The sequence below is a fragment of the Petaurus breviceps genome, unplaced genomic scaffold (assembly GCF_028583685.1).
Source record: "Petaurus breviceps papuanus isolate PSGF00001 unplaced genomic scaffold, PetGlider_PUasm1.0 38, whole genome shotgun sequence".
Taxonomy (NCBI): Eukaryota; Metazoa; Chordata; class Mammalia; order Diprotodontia; family Petauridae; genus Petaurus; species Petaurus breviceps.
This window is the reverse complement of record NW_027186304.1, coordinates 63853821-63879429: the sequence shown is the minus strand read 5'-3', so window position 1 is coordinate 63879429 and position 25609 is coordinate 63853821. Positions and strand designations below refer to the sequence as shown.

The window sequence follows — 25609 nt, the reverse complement described above, 5'->3', positions numbered from 1 at the left end:
ACATGTAAAATAGCATTAATAATAGTATATATATATATATATATATAAACATTTGATTTTAAAACTTTGAATTCCAGATTCATTCCCTTCCATCCTTGTCATCCACCCTTACTGGGAAGATAAGCAGTTCAGTATATGTTGTACATGTGTAGCTATTGCAAAACATTAACATAGTAGATATATTGTAAAAGACTGACAATATTTCCCTCACTCCTATCCCACCTCCCACTTGTTGTATTCTTTAATTTGATCCTGTCCCTTTTCAAAAGTGGGTGCTTCCAAATTCCCTCCCCTACCCCAGTCTGCCCTCCCTTCCATCATCCCCCCTCTCATCCCCTTCCCCTCTACTCTCCTGTAGGGTGAGATACCCTATTTAGTGTGTATTTCATTCCCTCTCCAAGCCAAATTCAATGAGAATAAGGTTGGCCCATTCCCTTTTGCCTGCCTATACTTCCCCTGCATTGTAACCATTTTCCCTTGCCTCTTCTATATGAGATAGTTTACTCTATTCTGTCTCTCCCCATCTCCTCTCATTATATTCCTCTCTCACCTCTTAATTTCACCTGTTAATTATCATCCCTTCCTATTCAATTGGTCCTGTGCCCTCTATCTATGTATACCTTTAAAAATATATACACACATTCACATATGTATTCATACACCAATATACCCTCCAATATAGACATATATATACACATATATTATATATACATATGTTATATATATATATATATGTATATATATTTCTATTCCCTTCAACTATTTTCATACTGAGAAAAGTTTCATCAGTTACAATTATCATTCTTCCATGTAGGATTGTTAATAGTTCAACTTTGATACGTTCCTTATAATTTCTTTTCCCTGTTTACTTTCTCATGTTTCTCTTGCTCCTTGTATCTGAATGTCAGATTTTCTATTCAACTCTGGTTTTTTCATCAAGAATGCTTGAAAGTCCTCTATTCCAGGGGTGTCCAGGTGGCTCAGTGAGTAAGATCACCGGCTCCAGTGTCGGGATGACCTGGAGATCAAATCTGGGCTCAGATACTTAACACCCCACCCAGAAATAATAACTGGCCATGTAACCTTGAGCAAGTTACACAACCCTGATTGCTTTAAAAACAAAAAAGAAAGTCCTCTATTCCACTGAATGACCATATTTTCCCCTGAAACATGATATGCAGTTTTGCTGGGTAGGTGATTCTTGGTTTTAATCCCAGATACTTTGACCTCCAGAATATCATATTCCAAGCCCTTCAATCCCTCAGTGTAGAAACTACCAGATTCTGAGTTATCCTGATTGTGTTTCCACAATATTCAAATTGTTTCTTTCTGGCTGCTTGTAATATTCTCTCTTTGATTTGGGAATTCGGAACCTGGCTATAATATTCCTAGGAGTTTTTTTTTTGGGGGGGGGAGGGGATCTTTTTCAGGAGGTGATTGGTGGATTCTTTCAACATCGATTTTGCCCTTTGGTTTTAAAACATCAGGGCAGTTTTCCTTGAGAATTTCTTTGAGGATGATTTCAAGGTTCTTTCTTTGATCATGGCTTTCAGGTAGTCCAATAATTTTTAAATTATCTCTCCTGGATCTATTTTCCAGGTCAGTGGTTTGTTCCATGAGATATTTCACATTGCCTTCTATTCTTTCATTTGTTTGGATCTGTTTAACAGCATCTTGATTTCTCATAAAGTCATTAGCTTCCATTTCCTCCAATCTAATTCTGAAGGAATGATTCTCCTCAGTGAACTTTTGAGATTCTTTTTCCATCTGGCAAATTTGGCTTTTTAAGGCATTCTTCTCCTCATTGCCTTTTTGAGCCTCTTTTGTCATGTGAGTTAGTCTATTTTTCAAGGTGTTATTTTCTTCAGTCAGGCAGTTGACTCTCATTTCATAATTTTATTGCATCATTCTCATTTTTCTTCTTAAGGTCCTCTATAGACTGTAACCAGCTCATATTTTCCTGTGAAGCTTTTGGTGCAGGAGTTCTGACTTCACTGTCTTCCTCCTGTTCCATGCTTTGATCCTTTTTGTCCCCAAAATAGGAGTCTAATTTTGGATTCTTCTGTTTGCTTTGCTTCCTTTGCCTGGTCATGTTGCCACTCAATTACTTGACTTTTGGGCTTTTTGCCACAGTAGGACTCTGCTACCAGACAGGGGGACTTCATACTAAACACTGGGGTTTTCTCATCTGCTGGAAATATTAGGTGGGTTGCCTCTCTGAAGCCTCCACATGCTCTGGCAAGCTGGTCACATACCCCAGGACCTCCACCCTAGACCACAATCCAGATACAAGCAGGCTAAAGCAAGAGCGATTACTCCTCAGACTGGTTGCTTGGTCTCCCTACACTCTGAAGGCCAGGAGCTGAAGCTGCCATGTGGCAGCACCTGTGCCACAGCCTTCTGTAGCTTCTCGCCCTGGGGGCAAAAGCTGATGCACTCCCAACTACTGGGTCCCCAAGTCCAGATTGCACTGACCTCTCACTTTGTCCTTTGCATCTATGTGTTGATAATTCTGGAAATGGCCACAGCTGCTGGTGATCTGGAGTCCCTCCAGACTGTGGCTGGTCAGGCCCTCCCTGGGGCTAAAACCTTGGGGTGGAGCTGGGCTGGGCTCCCAGAGTGTTGCGCTGGCCAATTCCTGCTGGCCTGCCAGGCTGTCCTCAGGGGGAGGTTAGCTTCTCTGTGTCATTTTGTGGGTTCTGTAGCTCCAAAGTTTTTTCAGAGTCCGCTTTTACATGGATTGGAGGTGGTGAGAACCAGAGCCACATGGAGGTCCTATTTCTACTCCACCATCTTGACTCCGCCCCACTTTTGTTTTCTTTATTAGTTTTGGTAGTTAGACTTAAAACTTTATCACTGTTTTAATATGCATTTTTATTCCTCTTAGTAATTTGAAGAATGTTTTCTTGTGGTTGTATATAGTTTGAAATTCTCTTTTTGAAAACTGTTCATATCTTTTGACCACCTATCTTTTGGAAATGCCCCTTAGAATTATATATTTTTGTCAATTTACTATATAGTCAAGATAATCCATATTATTTTTATGATTGCCTCTATTTGTCATTTAGCTAAGAACTCTTCTTCTAGTCATATTTATGAAATGTATCCAATCTTCCTTCTATTTTTTTTTTTTAGTGGTGTGACCTTCCATCTTGACTTACCATGGTATATGAAGTAAGGTGTTGGTATAAACCTAATTTCTGCCAATTTCCTCAGCCATTCTTTTTAAAAAGTGTTCTTTCCCTTCTTTCCCATGTGTGTGTGTGTGTGTGTGTGTGTGTGTGTGTGTATAATACTGGGTTGTTATTTTTGTTTACTCCCTAAGCTGTCTACTTTTAAAATACATGTTTTTAATCAGTACCAAATAGTTTTGGTGACTGTTCCTTTATAATGTATTTGAAGTTAGGTCATGCTGTACCCCTTTCATGTATGCTTTTCTCTAATTGTTTCCCTTGTGATTCTAGACATTTGTTCTTCCAAATGAATTTTGCCACTATTTTGTCTACTTCTATGAAGTATTACTTTCATAATCTGATTTTATCTAATAACTTTAAGGAACCACCATGCAGGAAGCTAGAGTCCTTATATTCATTCACTCTTGCTTGGATATCTGCCAGGTAATCACTGAGGGAACTCCCTGATGCTTACAAGATTCCTGACTGGGCATCCACTACTCATTACTGCTGGCAATCAGCTATGAGTTTGTTTAGGTCCTTGAACATCCCTGCTCCAAACCATCCTAGTTATGAAAAAGAATGTTCATGAATTTATTTTGAGACTATTATTCTTTATAATCTATAAAGCTATATTAAATTATTATATGTATACTTTTGAAAAGGGAAACTACCTTCTTCCACTCTCTATAATCAAGATTTGGACACATTGTGAGTAAATCTAAAAAGGAATATACTTTTACATAATAGTGATGTGAAACTTTTTACCAATGTATTTCAATGATGTGATCATAAGATTTAAAATCAAAGGACCAGGGTTCCAATCTCTTCACCCTTGGACAACCAATCAATCTATATGATTTAATAGAGATAATCTGTTTCCTGTTCTGAAAAATGAGGAACATGAACTTGAAAGTGACTTATACTCTAAGACCATAACACTATCAGGTATTTTTTTTTTTCCAGTGAAAAGACTATGTCTACCGCCCATCACAACCTTCTGTTTGCTTGTAGGACAGGGCTATGAACTCCAAACCTCCATTTAAGGAGAGACCTCAGCTCAAAAGTCTCTTCATTTCTCCTTGCTTCCCCACTTAGAAGCTTCTCCGACTGATTTGTCCACCACAGTTCCAAGCTGGGTACCTCAGAGCCCTGCCCCACCAAGTCCCTTTTCTGTTTCCTTTAGCATACTATCTTGTAAGCTCCTTGAGAAGAGGGACTCTCTTTTTATTTTATTTTTTTGTATCCTCAGCATTTAGCATAGTGCCTTGCATGTAGTATTGCTTAATAAATATTTATTGACTGTTGCCTATGACAGGGTTCATAAAATTGTCAGTGAGTGGTTGAAAAACCCCAAACATAATATGATTCTTCCTTTTGTTGTGTCCTACAGGTGTGATTTTTCTCTTTCTTTAGGAAAGTCTGTCTGTCTCTGTCTATCTCTCTTTGAATACAAGAGTCAGTTTGTTAATTCAGCTAAGGTAATTTAACCTTCTAATAAGACTATAGGCGATAATAATGGTAGTTTACATTTGTATAACATTTTGTGGTTACAAAGCAAAATATTTTGTACGCTTATTGGATTCTTACAATAATCTTGGAGTAGGTGGTTCATGAATTCTTAGTACATTTTCCCTGATGAGGAAACAGACTGAGAGAGGTTAAGCAATAATGATAATGATGATAAGAGTTTATATAGCACTTTAAGGTTTATAAAGTACCTTACAAATATTGAATCACTTTATGCTTTGAACAGGGTTGGGAGGTAAGTACTCTGATTATCCCCATTTTACAGATGAAGAAACTGAGGGAGACAGAGGTTTTCAACTTGTCCATGGTCATAATAGCTGGTGTCTGAGGGAGGATTTAAATGTAGTTTTTCCTGATTCCAGATTCAGTACTATGTCTACTGCAGCTCCTGGCTGCCCAAGTGTCCATGGTTAGTAAGGCAGTAAAAGATAGACCAGTCTTGAATCTATCTTCTGACATAAGGTTCTTTCAACTTTACCTTGCTACTTCTTCAGGGGTTCCTAACCTGGGGTGAACTTGCTTTAAAAATATCTTGATAAGTATATTTCAATAAAATTGATTTCCTTTTGGATCTTATGTATTTTATTTTATGCTTTTAAAAACATTAACCTGAGAAAAGGACCCCTAGGTTTCACCAGGCTGCCAAAATTGCCTGTTCAACAAAAACAACAAAAAAACCCCACAAAAAAGAGCCTTTTAGTCTCTACTGTAGAATTGTTATTTTTGTTCAGTCATTTTAGTCATATCTGACTCTTCCTAACTCCATTTTGGGGGTTTTCTTGGCAAAGGTACTAGAATGGTTTGATACCTCTTTCTCCAGCTCATTTTTCAAAGGATGAAAATCCTGAGGCAAACAGGATGAAGTGACTTCCCCAGAGTCACATAGCTAGTAAGTGTCTGAGGCCAGATTTGAACTCGGTAAGAGGAGTCTTTCTGACTCCAAGCTCAACACTCTATGCACTGTACCACCTAGCTGCCCTAACTGTGAAATCATTAAACTTGAAATATGGCTGTGGTTCTCAGACCCTGGCTGTCCATTTCCAGTTTTCAAATTAATCAATTACCATTTATAGTATTAATTAACTTTTAATGAAATCGGAGAAATCTGTAGCATGCCCATGGTTGTCTGGGGGCATTCCTCATGCTCTTGGCTAGTCCCAAGGGGGAGGCGGGGAATGCCACTAGCCCATCTCTCCTACTCCAGTGAGTTTTCATTTTCTCTATAGAAAGTGTGGCAGTGACAAACTGTAGCTACACAGAAAACTGATATATTTTCCAAATATCCTTCAGCATCTGGGTGTTCTTTGCTCCCAAATGTCATCAGCTGTCCCTCCTTTTATTTTAAGAAGACAAATCACTTATTAGAATGCACTAATGAATTTCTCTATGGGGAGATGGAGAGAATAAAATTACATTCTAAAACAGCTTCGGTAATGCTATATAATTCAAAATGTAGAATTTGTGGGAAAGTGCAGGAAAATATCTCAGGTTTGAATTGGATATATTTTGGGGTTTGGGAATATGAGTCTTATGGACATGCAATTCCCCTTTCTTTGCATCTTACAGTTGCAGCTGTCCTAGCTTTTTTATAGAATCTACAAATTGTACTCTGTGGAGGGAGATGTTGAGCTAGATAACCCTATGAGACAATAGAAAGCATACTCTTAATTTTTCAATTAATAACAATTTATTTTTTCTCCTCCCCACTAACTTCCCAACATTCTTGAAAAAGAAAAAAAAAAGACCCACGTGGCAGATACTAGCATAACCAGACAAAGCAAATTCCCACATTGGTCATGTTCAGAGATGTATGTCTCCATACTAAAAGTGAACCCATTTCTCCTCTTTCAAGAGGGGTGAACATACTTTATCACTGGCCATGAGGAATTGTGGCTTGTCATTGCATTAATCAGAGTTCTTAAATATCTCAAGATTTTTCATGCTTATGACGTTGTTAGTGTATGAAGTCTTCTGGTCTGCATCAGTTCATACACATCTTCTTGGGTATCTCTTAAACTATACCTTTCATCATTTTGGGGGGCACAATTTTACTCATTTATAGTAAAAGCTGGTATTTTTATAGCTCTTCAAGGTTTGCCAAAACACTTTAGATATATTATTTAATTTGATCCTCATCACAAACTTAGGAGGCAGTGAAAAGAACATCAACGACGATGACATTTTATATAGCACTTGTGTGTCAGACACTTCACCATTATTATCTCATTGATTCTCTCAACAACCCAAAGAGGTAGGTGCTATTATTTTTGCCATTTACAGTTGAGGAAACTGAAGCAGAGGTTAAGTAACTTGATCAGAGACACATAGTTAGTGTCTGAGGTCAGAGTTTTGGTTTAGTCATTTTAGTCACGTCTGACTTTTCCTAACTCCATTTGGGGTTTTCTTGGCAAAGCTACTAGGATGATTTGACATTTCTTTCTCCATGGACTCTTCAGGGACTCTATGCACGATGACACCACCTTGCTGCTAATATTATTCACAAAGCACATTTTCTTCAAGCCTTTCCTTGTCTAGGCCTCTACATCTAAAGTCCTACTGAAGCATCCCACAGTATCTAATTTCAAAAAGTAGTTAGAGGAAAGGCTTGACATACCCCAGTTATAGAGGTCCTAATATCAGCATGGCTGCCTAGAAACCACCACCGACTTGGGAGTGTTACCGGTCTGCTGTCATCCATGATGGAAATGTGGTGTAGACAGAACTGACTTCTACATAATGCAGTAGAAAAGAGTTCAGGAGAGTTAAAATGGAGGGGAGGGAAAGGCTCTTTCACAGCATTATGGAAATAATTATTCCCTTTATCCTATTTGTGCAGCAATCTGTGTTTTCAACTGTTTTTCAGTCCCTCAGGGAAAATTGTCATACAACAATTTGCTGGGAGAATTTGGTAAATGGAATGTGAAAAGTGATGTGCTAAACTTAGCAGGGGGCTGGTACTCCATCCACATAGTCTAACTTCTTGCAGAGCAGGGCATAGGTGTAGCCCACAGAGCCCTTCTCAGCAGGGTCAGAGGCTGACCTCTATGGTCACCCACCATCTCACTACCTAGATGGGGGCTCCATAGAAACAGACTTCAAAAGTCTCCAGCTTTAGAATCTCTCAGAAATGCTCACATCGAATAAATGGATGCTTTCTGGTCTCATACATTGAGTACCATGGGAACTCCAGTTCTGTCCCTTCTTCACAGTCCAGAAAGGACTCAGCAGGAATGTGTGTCACATAGAATGCTACATTAGATACAATTGGCATGATACCTCCCTGTGAGTGTTTGATGTCTGTAGGGATAGGCAGTCATACCTCAGAAGGCAGAATGCCACCCAGAAATAAAGCTTTGCTCTCGATTTTGAATGACAGATGGGAGGTAGCGAATCCCGCTAATTTCTTCCACTTTGTGTTGATAGTAAGGCTGAGAGGAATATAGGAATCAAACTAGGAGAGGGAGGAGTATCTTTTCCATTTATCTATGGTCTGCTGAAACCTCATACTTCATGGTTTGTTTGTTTTTTACCCACAGGAGTTTTCCAATGTGGTCTCTGCTATTTGTCCTCCATAGACAAGTTGGCGCATTCAGCTCACAGGGTGCTAAGCTTATTTGTGCAAGGTTACTTTATACTTCCCACATGCCTGGCATAAATGTGTATTACCTCCTGCCTGAGTCAGGTAGAATCTTAGAGCGAAAAGATACCACAAAAAATCATCTGATCCAACCCTTGCTTTAAATGAAGATGTCAATCATCCATGTCCCTTGCCTTTTTCTGTAGAGTTTTAGCATTGGCTTGTTTTTCGTGGCTCTGTTAGAAAGCCTTCCTGCTGCCCTTAGTGCTGGTCTTGGAATCAAAGATTCAGAGCTAGAAATGGGTTCCTGAGACCCTTGAACCCAGCTCTCTTGTTTTATAAAAATCAAGCTTAAAAAGTTTAGGTGATTTTTCCCAGTGCTATACAACTAGTGAGTATCTAATGTGCGATTTGAACCCAGATTTTCCTGACTCCAAGCCCAGTGACTTATCCAGTATATCAAACTGCCTCTTTCAGAAAGATTTCAGTTTTACTCCTGCCTCAGACATTGACTAGCTGTGTGATGCTGCACAAACCCACTAACCTCTAGTACCCTCAGTTGTCACATCTGTAAAATAGGAATAATGATAGCATCTAACCAGAGTGGTTATAAGAACCAAACTGTATATAAAGTGCCTTACAAACCATAAAGTACCATTGTATTATTCTTAACAATACTGTAATTTTCAATTGCTATGTCAATTACATTCGAGATAATTTGGTGGTTGTATGTAATAAGGTACCCTTGACACACTTGGCTGCCACTACAAAGATCTTGAAAAACAGGGCACGATTGTGTCATGTGAGTGGACTGAGGAAGCTGCTTTTTTTCTTCTTATTAACAAGGTTAGATTCTCACAGTTCAAAACTGACCTGTCTCCTTAAGAAGCAAGCAGAACAGTAATCAGCTGCTCTCCTCTCTCCTCTTTCTCTTGGCCTCCCTCTGGGAGGTTGGGTGGCCTCATGTCAAGGGATGCCTAACCCTTCATGTACAGGTATTGATTTGCAATCTAATTCCATCCTCTCTCCAGGAATGCTTGTGAGTCTATATATCTTTGGGGATATTGTTAAGAATATCATTAGTAATCATATTCTCAACTTACAGAAGTCATTTTTGATAGATTTGCATGCTTGTACCGAGCTCAATATTTCCTGAAAGGTCTCATTTTTACAAGTATTAATTAAACATTTCTTTCCCCCTCTCTTTTAAGGAAAATCATCTGTCTATTGATTGGGGTTCAATCTAACACAGTGCTCTACTTGTTTCAGCAAACCATGAGAGGCTAGAGAGGTGGAGCCCGGAGTTACCTGTGCCATGAAATGCTTTCCCAAAGCAATGTTGTTTAACCATTCCCTCTGTTAGGAGGGGGTCTAACAACAATCCATTCCCATGGGCTTAGCGTAAATCTTCAAATGGAGCTCTTACATTAAGGGCAAGTCCTTAGTCTACTTTATAGATACTGATTCAATGCCAATTTCAAGTAGTCACTTGATGAATGTTTGGTTTTTGATGACAATATTTGATGACTTCTCATAACATTGTCTATCTTTTATTTTTGAGGGGAGAAGGCAAGGAAATTGGGGTTAAGTGACTTGCCCAAGGTCACACAGCTAGGTCAAGTGTCTGAGGTCGGATTTGAACTCAGGTTCTCCTGACTCCATTTGTGCTCTATTCACTGTGCCACCTAGCTTCCCCTCTATCTTTTTTTAAAAAAAATTTTGGGGTGGGTATATTCTTGTCACATAGGATGAAACAAGCTTGAATACACTGATAATTATTTTTCAAATAAATCTTAAATATGGATCTTAGAAATATTAAAAATATTTAATAACCAATATCTGGAATTGGTTGATGAAATGGGACAGTCAGACTCCAGACACATAATATTTTCAATCTGACACCATTCCACACAGAAATGAGAAGGAATTTAAAGCTTTATTTCCCCCATCAGGAGTTATTAGGATAGGATACCAGCAACAGATGCTTAAATTAAAAAATGCAGTTTTGAAAACAAAATGTGGGAGAGCAATTAGCATACACATAAAATAGGTCTTGGAACATCTTTTTTTTAAAAAGCAGACTCTCATCTATATGATTCTTCAGTTTTCCTAATTCTTGGCACTTGCAAATCTTGCAAATTTTATTTGTTGTGAACTTAATTTAATATAGGATATGCCAATCAGACTGCATGTGTGCCTGAGTGTGTGTATGTGTATGTGTGTGTGTGTGTGTGTGTGTGTGTGTGTAATCAGGCTTTTTTTTCCTGCCAGATAGCTTAGAAGTAAGAGGCAATATAAAAATGTGTTATTAGTCTACAAAACAAGATGCTACATATTGAGTATATCAGTGAGGCAAATAAAATGTCAAATGCTTGACTTCCTTACTATACAGTGAAGAAAATATTCTGTATTTTCTGTCAGTGTTAAGAAAATTACTTCTTGTTTTGGATGGACCAGAGGATTGAGATTTGAGGGGAAAAAATCATCACAATGTCTTCTTTCTAAGACCTTTGAATCAATGCCGTTTCTGTCTTTCGCCTCTGTAGAGTTCCCAGGACACAAAAGCTGGATGGTACAGCAAGTACAGTATTAGACTTGGTTAGGAAAACCTGAGCTCAAGTTTCATCTCTTATACTTAATAACTGTGCACGCCTCAACAATTCCTTTAACCTCTGTCTGCCTCAGTCTGCTCCCTTGTGAAAAAGGAGATAACCTAGCTCCTAGGGTTTTTCTGAGATTCTGAAAAGATCATATTTATAAAGTACTTTGAAAACTTTAAAGTGTCAAATGTTGGCTGTTATTATTATTAGGCTGACCAGTGTATAATCTGATTTTTCCTTCTATGGGAAGTCAATTATATCAGAATTCTTAAGGTATTTTTCTTTTTGTCTTGTTGGAGGGGGGAAGGCAGGGCAATTGGGGTTAAGTGACTTGCCCAAGTAACACAGTGTTAAGTGTTTGAGGCACGACTTGAACTCAGGTCCTCCTGGCTCAAGGGCCAGTGTTCTATTCACTGTGCCACCTAGTTGCCCCTCTTAAGGTATTTTTATTGCTGATTGACTTTTTGATCAATGGTGGTGACACCATCTACCTAGATGGTGTTTTCTACCATATTGCTGATTTTTTTATATATATAGAAATGATCAGGATTTACCTGGTAGATTAGATATGGTCATAAAAGTTGTTCTAATTCAGTCATATGTGTTTGTCTCTGTGTAGCAGAGGAATAGAATAATGTCTCTATTGATGGTTCTATAGAAATATTTTATAGCTACACAAAGGATACAATATTTTCAACTTGTGCACTTGAAAAATCAAGATTCCTAACTAAAAAAATGACAAGTTCTATGTGATGCAGTCTGGTTATTAGTTCTGAAAAAGAAGTACCTATATACATTATTTGATATGATAGGTTTGTTTATGGAAAACTTGTAAATTTCTTAAATCAATTTACATATGCACTAGGAAAGTTCTCTATTTAAAAAGAGCCCTGAAGAGAATCCTTTAGAAAGTAACAATGTTTTTCTTATGTAAATGGTAACTACCATATTCATCATAGTTTTTTTGGTTTGGCTTTTCACTTTTAGGTTTTCTTTAAAAAGAGGGTAATCTGCCTTCACGTTGGTGCTCTGTGTCAGAATAAAAAGTGACAATTACCATATGTTCCCAAGTGAACAAATGATTACTTGTTCCAGATCCATAGGCATCTAGAATTAAACTATACAATACCGGTTCATGAACTCACACTACTGACCAGCAGTAACATAGGATACTCATCCAGTAGGCATGATAACTATTGTTGCCTCATAAATCTCATGGGATAGTTCCTATCTTGGAGCTTCCTTAGCATTTCTCTATCGATATAGCTAAAGTGGACATTGGTTCTCTACTTTTTTCTGTGCCTGAATATACAGACCCTAGAGAAATTATACAGTCCGCCAACAGGCCACAGAATGTCATGAAGACTTATAATGTTTTAATCACAGGACTTTTTCCTTCAAGAAATTTCAGTTCAAATCCTATGCTTTTGACTCCTTGAAGAATGGAGGTCACTGAGCATGGGTCCTTGAAGCACAAGGTGATAGAATATAGATTTAGAATGGAAAGAAACCCAAAATAACATGGTCTAATTACTCCATTTTACAGATGAGGACACTGAGGTCCAGATAGATTAAGTGATTTTTCCATGATCACAGTATGACTGTGGATATAAATGGATATAAAGCTCATCTCAGTCAGGAATACCTGGGTTTCAGTCTTACTTCTTCATCCCAATCAAATCCCTAAAATTATTCATTGCTGAGCAGTTACTGACCTCTAGTAATGGAAGGAGTTTTTCCATCTAGGATCCTACACTGGTGATATCATAGGTACCAACCAAAGAAAGCAAAAAACAAAAAAACAAACTCTTAAGTCATATAAGTAATAAATGGCAGGATAAGAATTTGGACCCATTTCCTTTTACTTTGAATATAAGCTCTGTCAAGGGCTACAGAGCTAGAAAGGCCTTATTTAAAGACATAGTGATTCACATTGTGGTTATTATCTAAGAACCAGCTTAGGTAAATGTCAAAAAGCTTCATGAGAAGATTGGCCACCAGTTCATAACATTTTTTAGCCATAATGACTCATGCATTAAATGGTCTACTAAGATGTGGTGTGTGAGTGTAATGCAATACTACTACTGAGCACTAAGGAGGGCAAAGATGGTTTAAAAGAGATATGGAAAGTCTTGTAAGGACTGCTACAGAGTAAAGTGATGGAACTAAGAAACACAATTTTATAGTATAACAATGGTATAAACAAACAATTTTGAAAGACCTAAGAATTCTGATCAGCTTAAGGATCAACTGTAATTCCAGACGACTGATAAAAAAGAATGCTTCTACTTCATGACAGATAAATGATGGAGATGATATGTAGAATAAATGGAACTAATATGAAAATATATTTTGCTTGACTGTGCTTATGTGATACAGGGTTTCTTCCCTCCCTCTTTTCCTCTTTTTTTCCTTCCTTTCTTTCTTCCTTCCTTCCTTCCTTCCTTCCTTCCTTCCTTCCTTCCTTCCTTCCTTCCTTCCTTCTCTTTCTTCCTTTTCCCTTCCTTTCTTTCTCTTTGCTATCCCTCTATTCCTTTTTCCTTCCCTCTCTCCCTCCTGCACTTCTTTCTTTTTTCCTTTTTTCTTCCTTCCTCCCCTTTTATTTCCTTCCTTTTCCTTCCATTTTCTTCCCTTCCCTTCCTTTTCTTTCTTTTTTCTTTCCTCTTTCCCTTCTTTTCTCTCTCTCTCTTTTACTTTCTCTTCTCTTCTTTTCTTCTTTCCTTCATTGGAAAAGGTGGCAGGAAGAAAAATAATCACTTGATAATCTTTTTAAAAAATAATTAAAGGGTGGCTAGGTGGCACTAAAATTCACTAATAGAGCACCAGCCCTGTGGTCAGGAAGACCTGAGTGCAAATCTGACCTCAGGCACTTAACACTTACTAGCCATGTCATCTTGAGCAAGTCACTTAACCCCAATTGCCCTGCCTTCCCCCTCCAAAAAGCCAAAAAAAATAATTAAAAAAAGATGTGGTGTTCCAATTTGCAGTGGCACAGAGGGAACATTACACAAGTGAGTCACCAAATTAAGTTCTTTGGAGGCAGGGGATCTTTTGCTTTTGTCCTTGCATCCTCAGCTCCAAGTATAATGTTTGCAAATAAGTACTTAACAAATGTATGTATTGAATTGGAATGAAAGTGGCTCATGGATCTATTCTGTGCCATGAACTGCCCAGTTAAAAATATTTGGAAATTTCTGTAGACACAGGTTGAGGGGACCAATTATCATCCATATTAATAGGAGAAATGGTTAGGCGGTTCAGAATTATACATTTACAATGTGTTCAGAAAAGCTTGGGTACAGACTTAGAGAATGAGTCTCAGTGAAGTAGGACCTCATACACAAGTACTTCTGATTTAATAAATGGACTCGATGTACACAGAGAGCATCCTGTAATATATTGGTTAAATAATAACTCAAATGTATTTGGCTTATGGAAGCATATGCATCCATATCCCAACTGGTTATTTCACATAGATTAATAACCCTTGAGGTTAATAATCTTGGGCTATTAACTCTTCCCAGTTGATCATCAATTCTCAAGTAACGCCTCCATCTCTACTGTTTAAGGAAAAACTGTTTGCTGTTGTCTTAAATACAGGACAAAATGAAAATAATATCTGTGAGCTAGATTAAAAAGTCACATAAAAATAACCTAGCAAACAAATATTTGTTAAGGAGGCAATTATTGATCCATCAAACAATACCTCCCTGCTCTTGAACCTTTGCCCTGAGAGAAGGGACTGAATAGTTTATTTTTAAAGAAATGTTATTTAGAAAAAGAAATGTTATACTCTAAATAAAAGATAAAAATTTTGAAATCATGCTTTCAAGAAACCAAGACTTCTTATGATATCAGTCCAAAAAATGGACAAACTAATAATACAATTGGATGGATTTAGAACTGATGGGAAAGTGAGATTCAAAGAATAGTTGTTAATATGGCAGCGTTCATGAGGCAGAAGATACCTAGTGGAGTGCTGGAAGGGTTTTGCTTGGCCTTATACTATTTAACGTTTATTGTCAATAACTTAGATAGAGGCACAGAAAGAGTGTTCATCAAATTTACAGATGACACGAAGCCAGGAGGGATAATTAACACACTGGATTATAGAGTTGAGCTCGAAAGATATCTTGACAAACTAGAACATTGGACAAGATCTAAGAAGATGAAGTTCAACAATGATAAATATATAATCTTATACTTAGGTAGAAAAACTCAACTTGACAAGTACAGGATGGAGGAAGTAATGGTCAGGCATCAGTTTGAGAAAGATCTGGGGTTGTTAGTGTAATGAAAACTCAAAATGAGTCAGTAATGGTGAGGGAGCCAAAGAAGCTAATGTTACATTATAGAAAGTGGAATGTAGCACCCAAGAGTAAGGTGGTGATAGTTCCAATCTACTGTCCCCTAGCCAGACATGATCTAAAGTGTTGCCTTTAATTTTGGCCACTAGAGATTAAAAAGTGATGCCCTCACTGTTGTGGCGTGATCAACAGGAGGAATGTGAAATGAATGCGGGACAAGCAGTGATTGAAAGCGTTCACACGTTTATTGAATTCCTGCTAATCGAATCCCAATTAAGCATCTGAGAGTTAGGGTTTATATACTATAGCTGAAGCACTTACATCACACTTTCTCATGGGAAACTTCACGTAGTTTGTTACATGAGGCACCTAACTTGCAACTTTGCAGGAGGCTACTCCTGTGGCATGCTTCCCTGCTTTCTTATTTCACGTCACTACTTTATCTGTATTGCTCAAGTGGCCAGGGTTCCAGGAATGGCCAGAATTTTCTGAGTCTCCCGAGCATGGAAGAATGATGAATAGAGGGTGGTGAGTCAACATTCTGAGACTATGGGCCCAGGTGGGTGGAAACAAGCTCAAGGGGGTCCTTAGCCTGGATTCACCCCAAGGCAGAGCCCTCAGAGCTAACCCTCGACATCGTCCCCTACAAAAAAGGTCATTGATAAGTTCCTGCAGGAGTTGAACTTTTTCCATCAGCCCCTTTTCAAGTTTCAGTAGTGTTTATTGGCATTGTATGGTGTGATGGCATGTGGAGTGCAAAGTGTACATGCTTTGTGTTCAGAACCAAGGCTTCAATGAAGTTGCACAATACAACAGGGGCAACTCAGATTCATTAAGCTTTTGGTTTTGAATTAAATTTTGGTTGTTGCATGTTAAGAAACCTTTTACTGTTGCCAAATTTTTCCTAACCCCATATGGGGTCACAACTCTCAGTTTAAGAAGCACTGAGTTAAAGAACGTTCAGAGAACAGCAACTTAGATGGTGAAGTGTCTTAAAGTTTGATTTAATGTTTGATTTCAAGAATGGGAAATGTTCAGCCCCAAGAAGAGAAAACTCATGGATATGATACTCAAGCATTTACTTGCTTTGTTTTACCCTAGAACATAGATATGGAAATAATTGGTGAAAGAGGTAAATTTCAGCATGTTACCAGTAGGATTTTTCTAGTAATCATAGTTGTTCTAAAGTGGAAGTGGGCCTTGTGATATGGTGAGTTGCCTCTTTCCAGAGAACTCCAGTAGATGCTGGATAACCACTAATCATCAGGTATATTATAGTCAGGATTCCTTTTGGATATGGGTTGAGCTTTATAACTAATAGCATTGCTTCTTAATTTATCTTCTGTTTACTTTGTCTCTAATTATAATAAACATGGTTAATGATGGTTTCATTAGACTATATGTATCATTTTGCAAAAACAGCAGTCAATAGCAGGGGGTACCCAAGAAGAAATAGAAAAAAAGACTTTATGCCTATATTTGGTACAGTAGAAAGTGTACTGGCATTGGAATGAAAAGATTTAAGTTGAAATCCTGTCTAATGCTTATTAACTGTGTGACCTTGGACAAGTTACTTAATCAACATGGACCTCAGTTTCCTTATCTATAAAATGAGAAATTTGGTCAAGATGACCTCTGAGATGTCTTCTACTTTCAGTCTGAGATCCTATTATTCTATTTTGTCAGAAAAATCTCTAGCTCATGGCTAAAGATATAGAAAGAGAATTATAGATTTTTAAAACCATTTTTCAGACCACAAAAAAGTTAGATATGGATAATTCTAGGCAAATGTGTCATCAGTTTTTAGCTGGGTAAGGTTATGATGAACTGGACAGCATTGGGAGGCAAGGCCTTGAATTTTTTCTCTTTCCATTATTTTCATATGGCCAGTTGGAAGGAAAAACCACTTCTCTAGAGGATAGGAACCGAGGGAGGGAATTGCTAGGAGAGAATAGCCTGTCTCATAGGCAGGCAAGAACCACAGGGAATGACAACTCCACAGCAGCCTTATTCACCAACGCAGACTTGCACACCACCACTGCCACCATCTCTGCCAACTGAGAAGGTCATACAGTGTTCATACAATTGGACCTACAGATCCCTCTCCTGGGCATATTTATAAAAGAAATTAAAGACAAAAGGAAGTGTCTCATTTTGCATCAAAATCCTCATAGCAACACCTTTAGCAAAAGCTATAGCAAAAGCTGGAAACAAAGCCCATGTCCATCAATTACGGGATGAATGAACAAATTGTGGAATATAAATGTGATGAAAGATTATTACATTATAAAAACCAAATATAAGAAATTCAAACATGAAAAGCTCGTATGAACTTATGCAGAGCAAGTCAAGCAGGATAAAAATAATGCATAAGATGACTATAATAATTTAAACTAAATTTGTGAAACTATTATTTTATTTTATTATATATCACATATAATAATTATCATAATAAGGAATCCAATAATTAAAATGATTAAACTAAACCATTAAAAAGTTAATGATCTAAGGAGGCATCACATTTTAGGAAGAACATGGATAACCCAGAACACATCCAGATGAGGGAGAAGGTAGAAGACTACCTTCTCTACCATGCTCTATCTCTGTCTGTAAATCTAAGGCCCTTTTCACTTTAGCAACTTGTTTTTTTCCCAAGGTTGCAAAGTGAATTAATGGCAGAGGCAGAACTAGAACTCTAGTCCTCTAGGTCAGAGGTGTCAAATATGCCACTGGCATTTCACTGTACTCCAAACAAGGTTAAAATGTAGTTTGGGAACATTTACCAAAAAAAATGCAATAGAACATAAAGTTAATATATAGTTTTCTAGGTCAATATATTGTCCTGCTGGATCCTTACATATGGATTAGTGGTTCTGTCTCTGAGTTTGATACCACTACTGTAGACCAATCATTTTCCCATCAAACTGTGCTCTCTCTAAGCTGGAATTTGTAAGTTCCATCTACCTAGGTTTCATTACCATATATACTTCAAAAAGTGAGTAGGGTATTAGAGTAAGGGCACACTCTCTTCCCTGGAAGTCAAAGAGTTGACTCTGGAAAATGTACCTCTAGAAGAAAGAAGTTCTCACAGGAATGGTAATGAGTCTCCTGGGAAACAAGTATATTGCTCCAGATTGAAAAAAAAAGTGATACCTTTTCTGAATGGATTTTTCTATGCTGCACATGATCCACTTCCTTTATCTCCAGCTACCGTTCCTATCCACCCAAGTTCAAATGCCATTTTCCTTTGTTCATTTCACATACTCTCTTCTTACCTGCAAATTGAGGATACTAGCACCTGCTTTGTAGGGTTGTTCAAAGTATCAAACAAGATAGTTATAAGGAGTTTTACAAACTTTTATATATATAAATACATTAGTTATTATTAATATTATTAATTTTTCTTCTTCTTCACATTCCCCTACTCCTAACCCTCCTTCCCATGCCCCTGAAGAATTGGAATGTGTGGGAGAAAGGAAGCCCTAAGTGAAACAGTATTTTGAAAACAGTAGTATGCTTAGGAGAGGCAATGTAGAACCATGACTAGAGAGTCAGGAGGCTCTGGGTTCAAATTCTACCCATAACACAGGCTGACTGTGAGACTCTAGGCCACCTAACTTCACCAGGGCCTCAAGAAAGCCTAAAGTTGTATGAGGTGAGTTGCTGATCTGCATTGTCCTTTCCCATCATGCACTGTACCTAAAATATGGTGGGCACCTATGTAAAGACTAGATAATAAAAAGTACCAAGAACAATTGAAATATGTAGCCGCATCTCATACATTATGGGCATCACTAGAGATCACCATTCATTATTTAAAGCTGCATCCCATTTTCAACTGTTTTAGGTAACTATCTGAGTTCAGCAACTCACATCATAATCATTCTGGCTGAAAGGTCAGCTAGAAGTATTTTTCTCTATTTAAAATGTCACCAAAGTCAAAGTTATTATAAAGAATGTTTGTTTTCTATCTAGATCTTTTGCTGACTCCTCCATCAAATAAGGTCTTTTATGACTAAAGAATGTTAATTAAGTTTGAAGCAATCGTTTTGAAAAAAACATTAGACTACATTTATATTTAATAAAAGAGGGGAACAGAGGATTTGATTGCAATCTCTTGTTCAAGGATGGCTTGAGTAAAGTATAACCTTGTAGCAATCTGAATCCATAATGATTTTAATTACCATTCAGGGAAGATGCTTATGTAAACTCTGCTTTGACCTGTATGTCATCATCTACCATGAATAGAACCATGGGTCATTAGCAGGCCTCCAACTGAAGGACTGCTATAGTTTTACCTGCTTCTGAAAGAATAGGCCCTGCTTTGATGAGTGCACTTATGGCCTTTGTTGGTGCCCGTTCTTCTTTGCCCTCTGGATTTGAGGACTAAAGAAAGAAAGCCACAAAGCAAGAGGTGGGTGATCAGCATATTTCAGAAACATCCCATTTATAGAGGCAGAAAAGACACAGCAGTGATCTCACAGACCTATAGCCTTCACAGAAGGCCAGTCCTAGATAGAATGTAGAAATGAGCAGAGTTTATTTTCGGTACCCTCACCTTTCATCTCTTTCACTCTGTCTTTAGAATCCTCTGTCCTTTTAGGGACCTAGGGGAAAATGATGATTTCTTTTTACTCCCACTCCCCTCTTATCAAAATAGCCTCTGGAAAGGATCTGATATCAGTCATTTCATCTTGGCATGAATGTGTCAGTATGCTGCCTCTCCTACAGACACTTTTCTTCTAAGCCTTCTCTCTAATTGTGATTTTGACCTATTAAAGAATTTCAGACATCATATAGTTTGAGGTATATTGTCTAGGAAAGGGTACTTTCCAATGGAATCTAAACTGACACTATCTAAGTGGCCCATTATTCCACCTATGACTTGAGCTATCCCTGCCCAACATTCTTTTCTCACAGCCCTCTAAATGCTCATGTGATAAAAATCATATTATCTTAATCTTGGACAGAACCTCAAAGGCATCAGGTTTAACCCTTTTTTTTGAAGCAAGACTACCTTATCTAACATTCCTGACAAGTGCTGCATGGATTCAGTTTGAATACTTCCAATGACAGGGAGCTATCTACCAAAGTAGGCCACTGTAATGTTAATGGAATATAAAGATCTTCCTCTTACATTAACAGTCCTATGTGACCACATGTGTTCAATCACTTATGTCTTACTGTTTTGAGCTCCAGTCCAGCTGTGTTACATCCTGAGTCACATAGAACCCATTGGGGGAGGAACTTGGCTAAAGGGAAGCTTCCTTAGGGGAGGCTTGTTTGTAGGAAGGCTTTCACACTTTTGGGTACTAAGCTAATTAGGAACTGAGTCATGTGAGTTGTGGTGCCTTCTGGCTCTGAGCCTATAAGCCAAAAGAGTGTGTGTGTGTGTGTGTGTGTGTGTGTGTGTGTGTGTGTGAAGTAGTTTTGCTTGCAGGAATTGTGTTTTGCCATTGGTTGGCTGAAGACTGACCATGTGCCTAGAAAGCTTTAAAAATCTAGGATTCTAATTCTGGAGTCACAGAATGAGAGAATCTAGAAAGGGTTGAGAGAAAGAGAGAACCAGAGGTGGCAGCTCTAAGGAGTATGATCACTTGGTCTCAGAGAAGAGAGACACAGAGGCAGGCCCGGAAGGTGCCCAGAAGGCACATCCCAGAGAGGCAGGCCCAGAAGAGGCCTGATCAACTCGGAAGGCAAGTCATCCCACCAACCACAAGGGCCACTACCAGGACTATCATCAAAGGGCTGGGACTGGAAAGAGCAAGGTAAGAACTAAATGCAGGGGCCCTTGTCCCAGACAGCAAATACTCCTGGGGCTACCACTTCATAGCCCAGAAATTAAAAAAAAAAAAGCCCCTATCAGGACCTTCAAAGACCAGAATGACAGAGTGAACCCCGCCTGCTCCAACTCACCCTCCCCCCCCTCTGACCCTGAAAACATAGTAACTATTGCCCCAGGGCAAAACCCTCTACAGTAAAGGCTTGGGATCCCTAGAGGAAGGGTGTGGCTAGGGCCTTGCCTCAAAATGGGTGGAAAGCAGACTACAAAGACAAAGACTCTGGAGTCCTACTATCCTCAGAGGGAGACAATGTGGACTCCACACCCACAGCTGAATCATCAACAGGGAATGGGTCAGAAGCAGAGAAAGCTCTCCTACATGAGATCAAAAGGAACTTCAAAAACCAAATGAGAGAGATAGAAGACAAAATGAATAATTCTCTCAAAACCAAAATTGCAGAATTAGAAAAACGTTATAATGAAGAAAACATCTCTCTAAAAAGAAAATGATGATTTGGAAAAGGAGCTCCAAAAATTAACCAAGGAAAATGATTTGCTAAAAACTAGAATCAACCAAATTGAAACAAATAACTCTATGAGGAACCAAGAATTAGTCAAACAAAACAACAAGAATGAAAAATTAGAAAAAGAGGTAAAATACCTCAATGTAAAAATAAGTGACCTGGAAAACAGACCCAGGAGAGATAATCTGAGAATCATAGGCCTATCAGAAAATCATGATGAAAAAATGAGCCTGGACAACATTCTCCAAGAGCTCATTAAGGAAAACTGCCCTGAGATACTATAACCTGAGGGTAAAATAGAAATCGAGAGAATCCACCGGACACCTGCTGAAAGAGATCCCAAACTGAAAAGTCCTTGAAATGTTGTGGCCAAACTCCAGAACTACCAGATAAAAGAGAAAATACTCCAAGCAGCCAGAAAGAAACAATTCAAATATTGAGGGTCCACAGTGAGGATTGCACAGGATATCGCAGCCTCTACACTGAAAGATTGGAGGCAGTGGAATGCAATTTTCCAGAAGGCAAAAGAGCTCGGGTTACAAACAAGGATCACATACGCAGTGAGACCAAGCATATTCCTCCAGTCAAGGAGATGGTCATTCAACAATGTAACAGAGTTCCAGACCTTCCTGATAAAAAAGCCAGAACTCAATGGAAAACTCAACCTCCAATTATGAGATGCAACAGTGATGTAGAAAGGCAAAGAAGGAAAACACACACACACACACACACACACACAAACACACACCCTGCTATTTGATAAGAGCAAGCTGGTTGTAGACAAGTAGAGGGTTTGAGTATAAAATGTACAAAATTATGATTAAAAAAATCTTATTAAGGACTACAAAGGGACTGCAATGGAAGAAGACGAATGAATGAAGTAGAAAAGGGTAAATTATGCCACACAAAGAGGCATAAAAACAGTATAGCAGAGGAAAAGAAGGGAGGGAGATGAGAATCATATGAGCTTTTCCCTCATTGGTTCTGGTTCAAGGAGGGAAAAACAACCAGTTAAGCATAGGGTTCTATGGAGAAGAAATGCCAAAAGTATCATTTTAGAGGGAAAGAGGGGAGGGAGAGGAGCTCTGCATGAGATTTGTTCCTGTCACTCTCGGTGCAAAGAAGAAATAACATACTTCATTAAGTATAAAAATATCCTATAGACAGTAGGAGGGAGAAAGGGCTATGAAAGGGGGGGGTGGTTAGTAGGAAAGGAAGAAGTAAGGGGAAAGGGGAGGAAAAAGGAGGGGGACTGATAAGGGAATACTGAGGGAGGCAGTGGCCAAAAGGAAAACTATTAAGGGAGGAAGGGAGAAGGGGGAAAAATATGAGCATTAACAGGGGAGGGAATAGGATGGAGGGAAAGAAACAGATAACAATCATAACTGTAAATGTGAATGGAATAAACTCTCCCATAAAATGGAGATGGATAGCAGAATGGATTAGAAATCATAATCTTACAATATGCTGTTTACAAGAAACACATCTGAAACAGAGGGATACATACAGGGTAAAGGTAAAAGGCTGGAGTAAAATACATCATGCCTCAGCTAAAGTAAAAAAAAAGCAGGGGTAGCAATCCTTATCTCAGATAAAGCAAAAGCAAAAACTGACCTAATTAAAAGAGATAAGGAAGGAAACTATATCCTGTTAATATGCACCATCAAGAATGAAGCAATATCATTACTTAACATATATGCACCAAGTGGTATAGCATCCAAATTCCTAAAGGAGAAGGTAAAGGAATTAGAGGAAGAATTAGATAGCAAAACTATATTAGTGGGAGACCTTAATCTCTCCCTCTCTGAACTTGATAAATCCAACCTCAAAATAAACAAGAAAGAAGTTAAGGAGGTGAACAAAATTTTAGAGATGATAGATCTCTGGAGAAAACTGAATGGGGATAAAAAGGAATATACTTTCTTCTCAGCAGTTCATGGCACATACTCAAAAATTGATCATGTTCTAGGGAATAAAACCTCACAATTATATGCAGTAGGGCAGAAATATTAAATGCATCCTTCTTAGATCATGATGCAATAAAAATTACATGCAATAAAGGGCTATGGAAAGACAGACTAAAAACTGTTTGGAAATTAAACAACTTAATCCTAAAGAATGAGTGGGTCAAATAAGAAATTATAGAAACAATCAGTAATTTCATTCAAGAGAATGATAATAATGAGACAACATGCCAAAATTTGTGGGATGCATTAAAGGCAGTTCTTAGGGGAAGTGTTATATCTCTGAGTGCATACATGATAAAATTAGAGAAAAGGGAGGTCAAGGAACTGGGCATACAATTGAAAAACCTAGAAAAAGAACAAATTCAAAATCCCCAATTAAATACTAAATTAGAAATATTGAAAACCAAAGGAGAGATTAATAAAATTGAAATTAATAAAACTATTGAATTAATAAATAAAACTAAGAGCTGGTTTTATGAAAAAAACAAAACAATTGATAGACCCTTAGTCAATATGATAAAAAAAGAAAGAAGAAAACCAAATTATGAGTATCAAAAATGAAAAGGGTCAATCTACCTCCAATGAAGAGGAAATCAAGACAATAATTAGGAATAATTTTTCCCAATTGCATGCACATAAATTTGACAATCTTAGAGAAATGGATGAATATTTACAAAACTACAAGTCACCCAGATTAATGAAGAGGAAGTAAATTGCTTAAATAACCCCATCTCAGAAAAAGAAATTGAACAAGCCATCAGTCAACTCCATAGGAAAAAAAATCTCCAGGGCTGGATGGATTTACTAGTGAATTCTATCAAACATTTAAAGAACAATTGATTCCAATACTCTACAAACTATTTGGGAAAATTAATGAAGGAGTACTACCAAATTCTTTTATGACACAAATATGGTACTGATACCTAAATCAGGAAGAGATAAAAGAGAAGGAAAACTATAGACCAATCTCCCTCATGAATATAGATGCCAAAATTCTAAATAAAATACTAGCAAAAAGACTACAGCAACTTTTCTCAAGAATAATACACTTTGATCAGGTAGGATTTATTCCAGGAATGCAAGGATGGTTTAATATTAGGAAAACCATCAGTATAATTGATTATATCAACAAGAAAACTAGCAGAAACCACATGATCATCTCAACAGATGCAGAAAAGGCTTTTGACAAAATACAACACACATTCCTATTAAAAACATTAGAAAGTATAGGAATAAATGGAGCCTTCCTTAAAATAATAGATAGCATCTATTTAAAGCCACCAGCAAGTATTATATGTAATGGGGAGAAGTTAGAAGCATTTCCCATAAGATCAGGGGTGAAACAAGGGTGTCCACTATCACCCTTCTTATTCAATCTGGTACTAGAAATGCTAGCAGTAGCAATTAGAGAAGAAAAATAAATCAATGGAATCAAATTAGGCAAAGAAGAGACCAAGCTATCACTCTTTGCAGATGATATGATGATATACTTAGAGAATCAAGTAAAAAACTACTTGAGACAACAAATAAATTTGGCAAAGTTGCAGGATATAAAATAAATCCACATAAATCCTCAGCATTCCTATATATTTCCAATGAAATTCAACAGCAAGAGATAGAAAGAGAAATTCCATTTAAAATTACTGTAGACATTATAAAATATTTGGGAATCTATCTGCCAAAATAAACCCAGGACCTATATGACCACAACTACAAAACACTTTTCACACAAATAAAGTCAGATCTAACTAATTGGAAAAACATCAATTGCTCATGGCTGGGTCAAGCTAATATAATAAAAATGACAATTTTACCTAAATTAAATTATATATTTAGTGCCATACCAATTAATTTACCAAAAAACTACTTTATAGAGCTAGAAAAAATAGGAACAAAATTCATTTGGAAGAAGAAACGGTCCAGAATATCAAGGGAATTAGTGAAAAGAAATGCTAGGGAAGGTGGACTAGCTATACCAGATTTCAATCTGTATTATAAAGCAGCAGTCATCAAAACTACTTGGTACTGGCTGAGGAATAGAGGAGTGGATCAATGGAATAGATTAGGCACACAAGATTCAGAAGTCAATGACTATAGTAATCTATTGTTTGATAAACCCCAAGACCCTAGTTTTTGGGATAAGAACTCA

At 37.7% G+C, this 25609-nt stretch overlaps 1 protein-coding gene across 1 annotated transcript in view; it reads right to left on the bottom strand.

Moving 5' to 3' along the window:
- Positions 1 to 25609, bottom strand: part of XKR4 (XK related 4) — a 294402-nt gene that overhangs the window by 197805 nt on the left and 70988 nt on the right. The window contains exon 2 of the mRNA XM_069099544.1: positions 3682 to 3739. Coding sequence (XP_068955645.1) covers positions 3682 to 3739 — 58 coding nt within the window. The remainder of the gene's footprint in view (positions 1 to 3681; positions 3740 to 25609) is intronic.